Below are 13,821 nucleotides of genomic sequence, written 5' to 3'. Positions count from 1 at the left end.
GTGCTAAGCCACCAGACAGATCATAAGCCCTTAAGTGGTAGCCACTGTGACCCGTAGATGAGTGTCTGCTCCCTTTGATGGAGGTGAAGGAGCTTTCCTCACCAGCCATACAATAAGTAATACGTCAAATATTAATAGCATACTTCTATGTGCTGGGCGCCGTGCTAGGTGTGCTGGGGGCACAGGAATACACAGTAAGAGAGCTGCAATCACTGCCCCCAAAGAGCTAACAGTCAACTGGGGCAGCATCCTTATCTGTGAAATGGGCATTCTTGTTGTGGATAGGAACAGTACCTGCCTTCCAAGGGTGCTATGGGGTTAAGAGGCATGCATGCAAAGCGCTGAGAGCATGCCACCCCAACATGGGCCTTCAGGACCCATGAGCTGTGTGGAGGGGGCTCAGAAGAACGGAGTTGGACAAGGGTCCCAAGACTAAGAGGTGCTTTCGCCTGCTTTCTGACTCCCTGGGACTGACTTGTTGGTGCCCCTAGTGGTCTCAGGGTAGGCAAGGGCAGTGTTCGATACCCAGGCCTGGGTCCCTACTTTGCTGACACCAAGTCAAACTGTAGGTCCCACCTACATTCTAGTCATGTCCTGCTGCCTCCTCAGAGAGGAGCTCCTGGGCAGGCCAAGGAGCATGGGAGGAATGTGTGGGGAGGGGGCCATGGAGGTCTCGCAGCAGGGAACGACCAGGAGTAGGTACAGTCACCCCCATTCTGCGGCAGAAAGGGGGCTTGTCTGGCTATTGTCCCGGGCCCTAGTACAGGTGTGCAGGAGAGGCTGAAGGGAAGGTGAGGAGACTGAGAGGAAGTGGGATGGGTTACAGCTACAGGTGCAGGGGAGGACCTGGGAGGCAGGTGCTGGGACACTGGGACCTCAGGCTACAGAGGTGGGGTGGGGAAGGGAGCAGGGACCCTGACAGCTGCATCCAGTGCCCAGGGGTAGAGCTAAGATGGCCGGGGTTCCAGGCTAGAAAAAGAGGCCAGGACCAAGGGCAGGCTCTCAGCAAGAATGGCGGCATCTCGTAGAGTCCTGGTGTGGGGTGGGATGGCCGGTCTCCACAACAGTCTCCTATATACCACTCTGAGTATGACCAGATTTGCAGCCATCTATCCACCTAATTTCTTCATGGAATTCCCTATAGCTGCGTGATCTCAGGCAGGTTCCTTTACCTCTCTGAGCATCTGGCTTCTTGTGTGAAAAAAATAGGGTGAATAAGACCTGCCTTGCAAGGTTAATGAGAGACAATGCATAACAACCCCCCCAGCCTGGTGGGCCCAGGTTGTACACAGGAAACGGTGGCCGTTGTGGCTTCCCCCCGCACCACCTTCTTGTATCACTTCTTCCTCGTTTATGCTCTAGTTTCTTTTGGCCCTGGGCCCACAGACATGTGGTGGGTTTATTCGAAGTTCTTATTCCAGAGAACAGAGAGGAGAAGGCAGGGCTAGCAGGAAGTGATACATTCCTGCTGAACCATTCCAGTTCCCACCGCCTGCCCTCCCTGCAAAAAAAAAATTGTCCAGCCAAAAGGAACTGCGCCTGGGAGGGGAGGTGACCTTGAAAGCAACATAATGGGGCGGGGGGAGGGTTATCTGTGCAAACATTTCTACTGGGTCAAATTCTTCACCAAATGGTAATTCCCCATTAAAAGGAAAATACAGGAAAAAGCCAAACATCCAGGCCCACAGCTAACTGAGTTGCAGGTGGTAGGTAGAGACAGACCCACTGGACCTCCTTACCCACCCTAGCATGGCCCTCAGGCGACAGGGGAGACCAGATACCTCGCAAAGGGAAATCAGGAAGAGAGGGGGAAAGAACTGGGGGCGTGGTGGCAGAAATGAGGAATTAGGCAAAGAAAAATGGTCCACAAAATGCAGAAACGCCTCAGCATGCTTACTTCCCAAAGCCGGCCCATGAATCGAGGGGTGACAGGTCTCTCATCTCTGATGCCAAGAGCCAGGAGCTCCGGGCAGCCGCAGGTACTACAGCCGCACCTGCCAGCACTTGGAAAAGAGTAATAAAGCATCGGAGCAGGGCCTGGAATGCTAAGTGCCTGCAGCTGGGTTGGGATCGCCTAGGCGAGAGAGCAGCTCCGCCAAAGGTCCACTGTGTGAGGGCGACCGGCCTGCTCCCGCCCCTCCCGCAGGCAGCCTGCTCCTGGCACTGGGTAGGGGGGCGGGGGGGCAGGACCAGGTGCACAAAATCCAGGCCTGGGCCACCCACAGCTGGACGCTGGCTGGAACCAGCAGAGGGTGTCCTGGAGGAAGCCCAGCGGGCCGGATGGTTTACCGAGGCCAACAGAAAGCTGGGATGCTCGAGTCGCTGGGAAAAAAAAAACAGACCTAAAGCACCCAGCTAAGCCTGGCGCCTTAGAAACACACCAGGGCCACCAGCGGTTCAAAAGTGTGGGCCCATCCCTGTGCTGCCCAGACTCCCAAATGCTAATGACGATAATCCTTACAAAGCACTTGTTATAGTGGTGCCAGACACGGCACGAAGCGCTTTTTGCACATATTAATTCATTTCCTCCCCAGGACAACCCTAAGAAGTTGGTGGTACTATTATTCTCATTCTACGTGTCTGGAAACGAGGCAGTAGGGCGGTCACAGAGCAAGAGAGGCAGGGTTGGAGCCCAGCCCATCTGTTTCCAGAAACTCTAGCTAGTGCTGCTCTAGTCCACCGTGGCTGTCCATCACCTGAGGATCCTGTCACCAGGCAGGTTCAGGAGGGCTGCCGGAGCCTGAGACTCTGCGTTTCTAACAAGCTCCTGGAGTGGACAGCACCCTGAGGCTCTAACCTTCTACACCATTGTTGCTGTTAATTGCCATGGAGTCTACATTCCCATAACAGCTCTTCAGCTGCCGAGACGGTTTATACCCCACTGCTCCATCTCCTCCTGGGTAGGTCGAAACAGGCCCTCAGTGGGGATCAGAATCATGGGGGTGGGGTTGGATGGGGGTCTTAAAAAATACCATCACCCACACCCTAGCTCAGGCTAACCCACTCAGGATCCCTAGGCTGGTTCCTGGGTTGGTACGTTTTAGGCCACTCTGATTTTCCTTCAAAGGTGCTTTCAGAGAGAGGTGGTGAGCCCCCAGGCTAGTGGGAGGGGTATGGCTGGGGTCTACCTTGTCCCTGAGGGCACCCCTGGAGGAGAAGGGGTGTGGTCAGGCACCTGGTTACCCCCTACCCTGAGAAGCCTTCAGAAATTACTGTTTCCCCTGCCTATGGGGAAACCAGTGAGAGCAGACATGGCCAACATCAGCTGCAAAAAGTGACCCAGGAGAAGTCACCCCGGAAAGGGAGCAGCACTTGGAGGGGGTTTAGTGCCAATGCCAGCCAAAAACAATTCAGACTCCTCACCCAGGCATTCAAGGTCCAGGCGACAAGCTCCAACCTGACTTCTCTCTTACATGTACCCCTGACACGGTAAAACTGAGCGCCTCGCTGCTGCTCGTCCGTGCCGGACTGTTCTTCCCGTCACGCCTTTGCCCAGGCTCTTTCTTCCACATGGAATGTCTCCTCCTTGTTCTTCAAATCCCCCCTCCTTCAAGGGTTCCCTCCTCCATGACAAGACTCTTTCCCCTTCTTTATAACCACACGAAAACACCAAACCCACTGCCATCGAGTCAATCCCAACTCATAGCGACTCTGTAGGACAGAGCAGAACTGCCCTATAGGGTTTCCGAGGCTGTAAGTATTTACAAAACATCTTTCTCCCACAGAACAGGTGGTGGGTTTGAACCGCCAACCTTTCAATGAGCAGCCAAGCACTTAACCACTGCACCACCAGGGCTCCTTTTTCATAACTACAGAATCTACCATTTTAGCTGAATATATGGGTTCTCTGGAAACCCTGGTGGCGTAGTGGTTAAGTGCTACAGCTGCTAGCCAAAAGGTTGGCAGTTCAAATTCACCAGGTGCTCCTTGGAAACTCTATGGGGCAGTTCTCCTCTGTCCTATAGGGTCGCTATGAGTTGGACCCGACTCGATGTCAACGGGTTTGGTTTGTGGTTTTATGGGTTCTCTGGAATAAAGACTGCATTTCCCAGCCTCCTTTGCAGCACATGTGGTCACATGACCGAGCTCTGACCAATGCTATGTAAACAGAAGCAGTGTGTGTTACTTTCAGGAAGTGTTCTTACAGGCAAGGGGCATTTCCTCCACTCCCCCCTTCTTCCTACTGGTGTAATGGCTGGAGCTCCAGCAGCCGTCTTAGATTATGGGGTGACCTTGGGAATAGAATCCAGACATGGTGGAGCAACTAGGTTTCTGATACCGTAGAATACGGCACCAGCCTTAGGCTGCCTCCTCCAGACTTGAATGTGAGAGAAAAATGACCTTCCACTTTGTTTTAGCCACTGCTTCATAATTCATGCTACTAAATCCACTCTTGACTTCAAACCCCTGGAGGCATGGACTCTGAATTCTTGGGTGTATTGTACTTTGTTACATAGAATTATCATTCGCAGTTTCTTCCCAGTTAAAAACTAAGCAACCTGAAGGCTGGAATTGGGCCTTATCCAGCTCCATCTTGCCCGCCACACTAAGCACGAGACTCATACATAATACAAGGCATGGCTTAGGACTGAATAGAACTCTTTTGACTAAACTCCACACAGCTTCCTAATCCACAGCTGTATTCCTAGCACGCTGCAAACCTCCCTGGAATGGTGCATCCCAAGTAAAGCTTCCCCCTTCGCTCACCCAGGCTGCTTGCTCCCACAGCCCCCTGGGAGGAACACGCCCTTACCAGGATGTCTGAGCCCACGGCGGCCCCCTGTGTGGCTGAGCTAGAGGAGTTGTGGAATTTGAACATCCAGTATTCCTTGGCAGTGACAAAGAAGTTCCATGGCAGCATGGAGCCAATGCCCAAGCTGAAGAAGATGATGTAGGTGCCATTGAAGCGGTCCTCAGGCCTCTGCAGGCCAGACGGCGGGCTGTCCAGCAGCTTCTCCAGCAGTGTCTCCTGGTCAGCTAGTAGAGAGCTGCTTCCGGTTCTGTAGGTGGAGTTTGCACTGTGATGAAAGCTGTCCTCTGAGACAATGGCCACTATTGGAGTGGGAAGAGAAAGAGACAGAACGCTGAGCAGCAGCTGAGTCTAGGGACAGCTGAGGACTCGCCCACCCCGGGTCTATAAGATCAGCCCGGCTGGGAGCTTCAGGTTTAAGGAACGGGGAGAAAGACAGAAGTCAGACGCAGAGAAGGACGGATGTCAGAGCTGTAAGTGACCTCGGAGACCACCCCCACCCCCGCTCAGGGGCTACCAGGGGCAGATGACCCAATAAGCAAGGTAAGTATGGGCTTACTTGTGCTTACTTCCTAACCTGTAGTGAACAATTCCACATGGTGAAATTGTTCACTGCAGATTAGGAAGTAGCACAAGTAAGCCCATACTAACCTTGCTTCCTGGGTAATCCATTCCTGTCAGGGATTGTAAATTTGAAAAGAGGCTTTGATTCTGTAGGAAGGTGCTGTGGGGCTGGGAGAGAGACAGATGCCAGCCATACCTAGAGGCAGAATCTTTGATGTGTAAAAAAAAAAGTGAAATTATTCACCATGGATGATCTGGTAAGCAACGTAAGCACCATGCTTACTTTGCCTATTGGATAATCCGCCCCTGGGGCTACCTAGCTAACACACAAATGTGGACAGGCTGGGCATAAGCAATGCAGCACAGAGGGGCCTATGGCAATCAGTTCAGAAAGGCAATCTGGCCTAAAGGCATTCACATTTCTATGCCACAGAAAAAAGAGTCAGGGCTGTTAGTGAACAGACAAAGAATAATCCCTAAATTCTTTTCTACTTTATATGAGAAAAGCAAGGACCAAGACAGCGTGTAGAATATGCTACTATTTGCATAAAAAGGGGGAGGAGCATACCCATACACACACATTTATTTTTATATGAACAGAATATCTTTGGAAGAATATATAAGAAATTTCTAAAAAGTGGCCAAGTCTGGAGGGGGCTGGGGACAGGGAGGGAGGGAACTTCACTGCACATTTTTGTACCTTTTGAATTTTGAGCCACATGGCTTATTACGTGTTCAAAAAATAAAATTAACAGTATAAACAAAAATTAAAAATACGGCATTCAAATTAAATCATAATTTAAAACTCCCTTTGCATCAAATGCTGCTTCCAGAAGGCCAACTTGTGACCTGTGATAGTCTACTACCTCATTTCATTTGTGGGGAAACTGAGGCCCAAAGAGTAGAAGGTCACAGGTAAATGGCTGAGCCTGGTTTGCTGCTCTTGCCTGGGTCCCTGCCTCTGTTCATCACATTAGGAGACAGTCGCTCCCAACCCATAGCAGCAACTAAGACAAATGGAAGATTCTGGGCTGCCAGATTGCCAGCCATGACCTTGGGGAAGTCATCATGCTTCTGAGCCTTGGTTTCCCCATCTGTAAACATAGGGACTACTACCCATCTGTCAGTTTGTTGTACTGTGGTGGCTCACGTGTTGCTATGATGTTGGAAGCTATGCCACTGTATTTCAAATACCAGGAGGGTCACCCATAGTGGACAGTTTCAGTGGACCTTCCAGACTAAAACTGACTAGGAAGTAAAGGCTGGTGATCTACTTCTAAAAACTAGTAAATGAAAACCCTGTAGATCACAATAGAATACTGTTCAATACAGTGCTGGAAGACAAGTCCCCTAGGTTGGAAAACACTCAAAATACACAGTGGCCACAACAATGGACTTGAGCACACCAACGATAGTGGTTCAGTAACGGAGTCGAACATACCCATGGTCATGAGGATGGCGTAGGACCAGGCAACATTTTGCTCTGTGGTACGTGGCGTTGCCATGAGTCAGAGCAACCTCGGTGGCAACTAACAAAAACCTAGGGAAGCCTTTTTACAATTGTGAAGCAACTGCAACTGGCCGGCAAGGCCTGGTCCGAAGTAGCAGCTGTCGAACGAACGTCAGCATCTTCCCCGGCATCCTGGGCTTGTCACCTGGCTTGGCTGGCTGGCTGCTGAATTTGGCTGCAAAGTAGCATGTCTACTTCTACGCTCTAAATAGCACCCACAATGTGGCAGCAGCTTGATAAATGGTGAATATTTCCATAATGCTGAGGATGGGACACTGTAGTCCCTTCTACATAAGCTTCCTCCCTAGTCAATAAATCAATCAATAAAGGCACCGGGGCTCACATAGGAGGCTAAGCCTCAGCTCTGAGCATTAGGCCAGGCAGAGTGGGCACAGAGCTTTGTCCACTCTCTCAGGACAGCCTCATGGTAGCCCTTGGCAGTAGACAGGGCAGGAATGACTGCCCCCTTCTGGCAGATGCTAGGGGCCCTGGTGGCACAGTGGTTAAAGCACTCAGCTGCTAACTGGAAGGTTGGCAGTTTGAAACACCCATCGATCTGTGGGAGGAAGATGTGGCAGTCTGCCTTCGTAAAGATTACAGCCTTGGAAACCCTGTGGGGGCAGTTCACCCTGTCCTACAGGGTCGCTATGAGTCAGAATTAAGTCGACGGCTATGGGTTGTGGCAGATGCAAAGACTGAGGCTTTGAAGGCCCTTGATTTGTCCCATGTTCACTCAGTAAGTATTACCAACAGCTAAAGTGAAATCTGGCACTCATGCATATCAAGATTTGTGGCTAGCACTTGGGCCTGACAACAGTCTGGTAGAAAAAAACAAAAAGCCAAACCCACTGCCATCAAGTCGATTCCGACTCATAGTGACCCTATGGGACAGAGTAGAACTGCCCCACAGAGTTTCCAAGGAGCACCTGGTGGATTCGTACTGCCAACCTTTAGGTTAGCACCCGTAGCACTTAACCACTACGCTGGCAGATACAACTCTAAAACCCATTTCACAGATGAGGGGTCTGAAGCTCAGAAAGGTGAGTAACCTGCCCAAGGTCATACAGCTACCAAATGGCAAGACTGAAATTCGACAGCCGAGCAGTCTGAGGCCACGCCAGCCTCCTCGGCCTCCCTGAGATTCTAGACGCGAGCTGGAAATCTGAACCCTGGCCTTCTGGCTCCTAGTACAGGCCTCCTTTCTGAAGGCCGCACAGCCGCTGTGCTGTGAGCAGGGGCAGAGGCCCTTCATCCATGTCCGCTGAATGGACAGACACCCTACGGCCAGGATATTCTCACCTGCTGGGGCAGTATGTACCCAGGAGCAGGTAGGCGGGAGGCTGCTGGATGCCCAGGTCCCAGTGCCCAAGTCAGCAAGTCTATTTAAACTCCCCTGGTTGAGAAGAGTCCTTCCCTAGCCTTCATTCACAAGGAGCCCAGCTCTGACTAACAGACATCACAACACACACGCAATTTTTTAAATTAGTAACCTAAAATGTAAAAAGTAATTCTGATCCACGCAGGACAATACAGAGTGGACAAGTGATTCTTTCCAGATACCCTGGCTACCGGGGTGGGTGTGCAGCCCACGGTGGGCCACTCAGCCCACACTTGGCCAGGGCCCAGTCTCAGCTCCTGGTGTCTATTTGTTGAGGACCACTCAGGCTTGACCGAGCTTCTGAAGGAGAAGCCAGGAATTTTCTCTAACCCGGGTCACAAGCCAGGGCATTGGAGTGAGCAAAGCCTTATTACTGTTTATAAAAGCTAGCTACTGACTTTTGGATTAAAAAAGAAAGTTAAGAGCCTGAGCTTCCTTCAGGATAGGCTGCTGGGACCTGGTGTGTGTTCCTCAAAACACTTGCAGGAGCTGCCAGCTTGGCCTTCCTCCCTCCCTGTGTGGCAGCCAGAGCAAGGGGCAGCCCCTGCACTAAAAAAAGACAGAGGCTTGTAGGGCCTCAGGCCAGGGCAGAACCCCATCTGGGCTGGGAAACCTGGGTGCTGGTTCCAAGGCAGTTTCCGACTCTGGCTAAGTCCATCTCCTCTCCCTGCCTCAATTTCCTCACCTGTGAAACGGGGATGGGAAGCTAACCTATGGGAATGCAGGCTGAGAAGCACAGGGCACCGCCCAAAGGCCGTGTCAGAATCTGCTTTAGGGTTGTGGACACCCCCAGCCTCGGGAGCCCCAATTTGTACAAACACATCGGCCACCTTCTGGATACCCAGGCCCCCGACATCCAGGCAGTGAGGTCCAGCGTCAGGAAACTCACAGGGCACAGGCGCACAGAGACGCTGGCGGGGAGAGACGGAGACCACAAAAAGGGGGAGACAGGCAGAGCTGGGGGGAGGTAGAGAGCAAGGAGGAAGAAGAGGGCCGCTGAGAAGGGGATACAGAGGGGTCCCAAACCGGAGGGGCCTGGGGGCCCGAAAGCCGCAGCAGCGCCCAGGAGGGCCTGGGAGGGCGGCCATGGCGAGCGCGAGCCCAGGGCGCGGCAAGGAGCCGGAAGAGGTGTCGGTGGGCCAAGCCCGGCGCCCCCCGCGGGCCCCAGCCGGCCGCCCGCCCACGGCCCGCACTTACTGTCGCCAAGCCGCCGCCACCGCAGCCTCCCGGGCCCGCGGCCACTGCAACTTCGGGTCCAGGCGAGGCCGCGGGCCCGGCTCCGCCTCCCAGCCCGCCCCGGCCGCCCGCCCCGCCCCGGGCCGCCCCGGGCCGCCCAGTCCTCGCTTCCCGTTTGCAAACTCTCCTTTGTCTCCTCCCTGCGCTCCCGCTCCAGGGCTGGGCTGTATACATTCGCCCAGGTTCACAGGTGGAGAAAGTGAGGCGCTGATCGGTGGAATGAACTGGCCGAGGTCACTTTGTCGCCTTAGAGTGCGCGGTGAGCCAGGTCTCCCAGCTGCCGCCCCCTCCACCTCCACCTTGGACCGGACCCCATTGTCTCGGGCGGTCCCATTTGCTCCCAGAGCCAGAGGAGTGCTCCTTCGGACGCAGAAGAGCATTCGTCCTCTCCCTAGACCCGGCAGAAGTCCGCCTTTAAATGCCACCGCACTCCTCCCTGGCCCCCTCCTGGTCCCACCCACCCACCACCACCTGCCCCCACCCACCCACCACCACCTGCCCGAGAGCCTTAGCTGTCCCAAGCCACCCAGCCTTTGCTCACAGATTCAGACCAGCACCCGTGTGCCAGGTCAGTGCCTTCTTGTCACTGCCTTCAAGACACTTACTGCCTGGCTGGCATAGTGGCTGAGTGCACAGAACACACAGCTGGAGGAGGTGGTGAGGGAAAGGTTTCAGGAACACCCCCATCCCACCAGCCACCAGACCTTCACTTCAGCTTACAGACTAAGGGCACCACCTTTATCCAACCCTTCCCCTGGGCTGTGCCCTTTACATCCCGTGTCTCATTAACAGTCACATGGCCTCGTTTACATGGGGACGCCGCGATGCAGCTTGCGTGTAAAGCCAGATCTGATTCTCAAGGCCCTGCCCACGAGCCCACCCACCCTGCAAGGGTGAGCTCCATGCTGGGTGCTGCTCTCTGAGCAAGTCAAATGGCAGCCTCGGTTCATGGTGAGGCTCAGCTGTCCACTCATTAAGCAGACCTACTGCGTGTCAGGCCCTGCAATGGGCCCACACATGCAAAGGGCTGGGGCCTCGTTGCAGGCACAGGTAAGCAAGTACAGCACCGCAGGCCTGTGTACAAAGGGCAGGGAGGAGCAGGTGGGCAACCAGCCTCAGCAGGCACTCTCTCTCTGCTATCTCATTCGCCCACACTGCAACCCCATGCCCCTATTACCTGTATTTTATAGAGGAGAAGGCTCTGTAAAGTTAAGTAGCTGGCCCACGGTCACACAATGGAGGAGCCTGGATTTGACCCCAGGACTGTCTGTCTGACTTTAAAGTTGTCCCTGGTTTTCTCTTCCGTGAGCAGCCCCTCCTCAGGGCATGGAGGTGGGTGAAGGGAGTGAATGGGGGAGGAAGATTTCTCAGAAGAGGTGATCCTGAAGTGGAATCCTAAAGGCTGCGCTTACCCCATTGAGAAGCTAATAGCTGAGACTGTGTTCCAGGAGGCAAAAGCGGCTGCAGCAAAGGCCTGGAGGTGTGAGAACCCTGGCATGTCCGTGGGGGAGGGCTGTGTGAGATCGGATGGCTCCCAAGAGCCAGACTGGGCATCTGGATGTCACCCTGCAGGCTCAGGGTGATGGACTGGAGCCTGAAGCCACTTGGCTGGAAGGTCTGACTTATTTGTTCAGCAGACCTGTGAGAAACAGACCCTCATTTGCAAAGTTTTTATTTTCATCTTACTCTTCTAAAGCCTAAACTATACCAGCCCTCATCCTGGCCTCCTTAACTGGGTTCAGTGCAGTTTGCAATATCCCAACCCAGAATACCTGGGCCTTACTGGGAAGCTAAGGGAGCCCTGGTGGTCCAATGGTTAAGCGCTCTGCTGCTAACTGAAAGGTTGGTGGTTTGAACCCTCCTAGTGGCTCTGGGGGAGAAAGACTTGGCTATCTGCTCCCGTAAAGATTACAGGCTAGAAAACCCTATGGGGGCAGTTCTACTCTGTCACTGAGTCAGAATCCATTTGACGGCTGGGAAGGTGGTGGGCAGGAGGGAGTTGCAGGGCTGCAGGAGCAGGGTTTGGGGCAGTATCTGGTTGTGGGGGGAGGACAGGAGACTTGTCTGGAATCAGCATTTGCTCAGCAAGCTTGCTGTTTCCGTTTAGATTATGTTACATGCAGACCAATACCACCAGCCATGTTTCTTTCTTAAGATGTTCCTATTCACACTTACGTACACTAAGAAAATGCCCTTCATTCACAGAGAAATCGTGAGAACCCAAAGCGGGGGTTTTGGAGCTGGGGGACTGTGGTGGTGGTTGAAGACCCTCCCCAGACACTGCCACTGAGAGAGATGGGGGAAGGAAGAGGAACCTAGGGAGGGGATAGGAGGCAGGTCCATCCGGCCGGAGGTGGGCTCTCTGGGGTTGGGGAGGTATCAGCGCTCCCACCCTGGGCCCTGTCCACTTCCTTCTTGGAGCCCAACAGGTCTTCCTTCCAAAGCTCAAGGAGGTCAGGCAACTCTGCAAAGGTCACTCAGCTCCAGAGGTGGAGTAGGACCCACATCCAGGCTGAATCGTGGCCTCCCGGGGCTGGGAGGACATTTTCAGGTGACCCAGAGCTTGTCCTGAAGCACCACCAGCCGGCCGTGCCCTCAGGCTCTGACCTCAGGCCCCTGCGTGTAACCAGTGCAGGCTGTCCTGCCAGGTGAGCCCCTGGATCCCAGCCACTCAGCCAGGTCAGCGCTGCCGGGTGAGCCCCTGGATTCCAGCCGCTCAGCCAGGTCAGCGCTGCTGGGTGAGCCCTGGATCCCAGCCGCTCAGCCAGTTCAGTGCTGTCGGGTGAGCCCTGGATCCCAGCTGCTCAGCCAGGTCAGAGCGAGCCTCTGGTTCCCTGTCCACAACCCCTGTCCCAGGCTCTTGTATTCTGAAACGCGTGCCTGAATACTGAAAGTCCCTGGGCACTCACCTGGGTCCTGGGCCCTTCTTAGAGACTCTGCTCCCCGACTCCCCTGCTCCCCAGAGTTTAATCCTGTATATTCAGCTCCAGACACATAATAAAACACATAATAAGCACTCAATAAATACTTCATGAATAGATGCGATCAGTAATTCAGTGCGTCGTTCGTGGCTGGGGCTTGGAAATCGATATATTGAACAAGCTCCTCCAGCAGGCAAGTTTGGGAAACAGCACCCTAAATTGCCAACAAGCCCCATAACCCAGGACAGGAAGGGGCTTGAAGCCCCCAGTGTGAATCTTGGCACTGCACTTGTGAGCTGAGGAATCATGGTAAAGTTACTGAACATATCTGAAACCCAAGGTTCTTCTTAGGACTATGTTGTCTATTGTCATTCTCCGTTGCTGTGGCGTCAATTCCGACTCATAGTGACCCTATAGGTAGAACTGCCCCTTAGGGTTTCCAAGGAGCTCCTGGTGGATTCGAACTGCCGACCTTTTGATTAGCAGCTGTAGCTCTTAACCACTACACCACCAGGGTTTCCTCTTAGGACTATTAAAAAAAAAAAGGACTATAGGGAGGATCAAAGGAGGTGATAATGAATGACAAGCCCTTGCTGCAAATTCCCTTCACTCCCAAGGAAGGACTTCACCTACTGCAGATGCATAGAGGGCTTATTGGGGGTGGGTTTCCTCAGGCCTGGGTTTTAGCCTTCTTTGCTGTTGTTATTGGGTTGGGAGGAACAGGTAGCTAATGCCTCTGCTGGGCTGCTTCCCAGCCAGAGTGGACTCATTTCTCCTTCAGGATCTGGACTGATGGCAAGGGGAGTGTCTAGTTCAGGGTCAAGATGAGTCAGGCAGCTTTGAGTACACTCAGCTTCCCAGGCAATGCTTGAGGCTGCAGGGCATCAGGTGAAGGGCACCCAAGTGGGGGTGGAAGCCCTGGGTTCTAGTTCTGCCCCTGCCCCTGACCAGCTGAATGACCTTGAGCAAGTCTCCTCCCTTGGGCACTTCAGTGATGAGGTAATAAAAATATCCATCCTGACAGATGATCAGAAAAGACGGAGCCAGGTTCAAGTGCAGGAGCTAGATAGAGATACATGTGTTCTTACAAGGCAGACTTGAAAGCAGGGGCTGGGGCAGAATTAGAAAGCAGGGGCCGGAAAATGGGCGGGGTGTGGGGGGTTCCTATACCCACACGGGCCCTTTTTGATAAGTGACTAGGAATGGAGTGGCCACACTTTTCCACCTTGAAGGTCCCCCCGCTCTGTGTCTGGGGTGACCATGAGGACTGTGGGTTATTGCAACTGAATAGAGTTGATGAGAACAACCATCTACAGCCATAAAAAAAAAGCCTTTATTGGTCTTAAACACACAGGAAGAAGAAGGAGGGCGAAGGGGAGGAGGAGGAGGAGGAGAAGGAGATCAAAGAGTGGAGAGGGAGGGAGAGGAGGAAGAAGAATAACAAGGAGGAGGAAAGGATGGA

General features: G+C 53.4%; 1 protein-coding gene across 2 annotated transcripts in view; it reads right to left on the bottom strand.

Annotated features, from left to right (window-relative positions):
- SLC29A3 (solute carrier family 29 member 3) overlaps positions 1-9,487 on the bottom strand; it is a 58,218-nt gene extending 48,731 nt beyond the window's left edge. The window contains exons 1-2 of one of the 2 annotated variants that reach the window (XM_010589203.3): positions 9,400-9,487; positions 4,754-5,052 (exon numbers count right to left, since the gene is read on the bottom strand). In XM_010589203.3, the coding sequence (XP_010587505.1) occupies positions 4,754-5,052; position 9,400 (300 nt within the window). In that variant the 5' untranslated portion in view covers positions 9,401-9,487. Of the gene's footprint in view, positions 1-4,753; positions 5,053-9,399 lie in introns of those variants that run through there. The other variant, XM_010589204.3, reaches the window with a different exon arrangement.
- Between the last annotated feature and the right edge of the window lie 4,334 nt (positions 9,488-13,821).

The sequence above is a fragment of the Loxodonta africana genome, chromosome 16 (assembly GCF_030014295.1).
Source record: "Loxodonta africana isolate mLoxAfr1 chromosome 16, mLoxAfr1.hap2, whole genome shotgun sequence".
Taxonomy (NCBI): Eukaryota; Metazoa; Chordata; class Mammalia; order Proboscidea; family Elephantidae; genus Loxodonta; species Loxodonta africana.
This window is presented reverse-complemented; position numbering and strand designations above follow the sequence as displayed.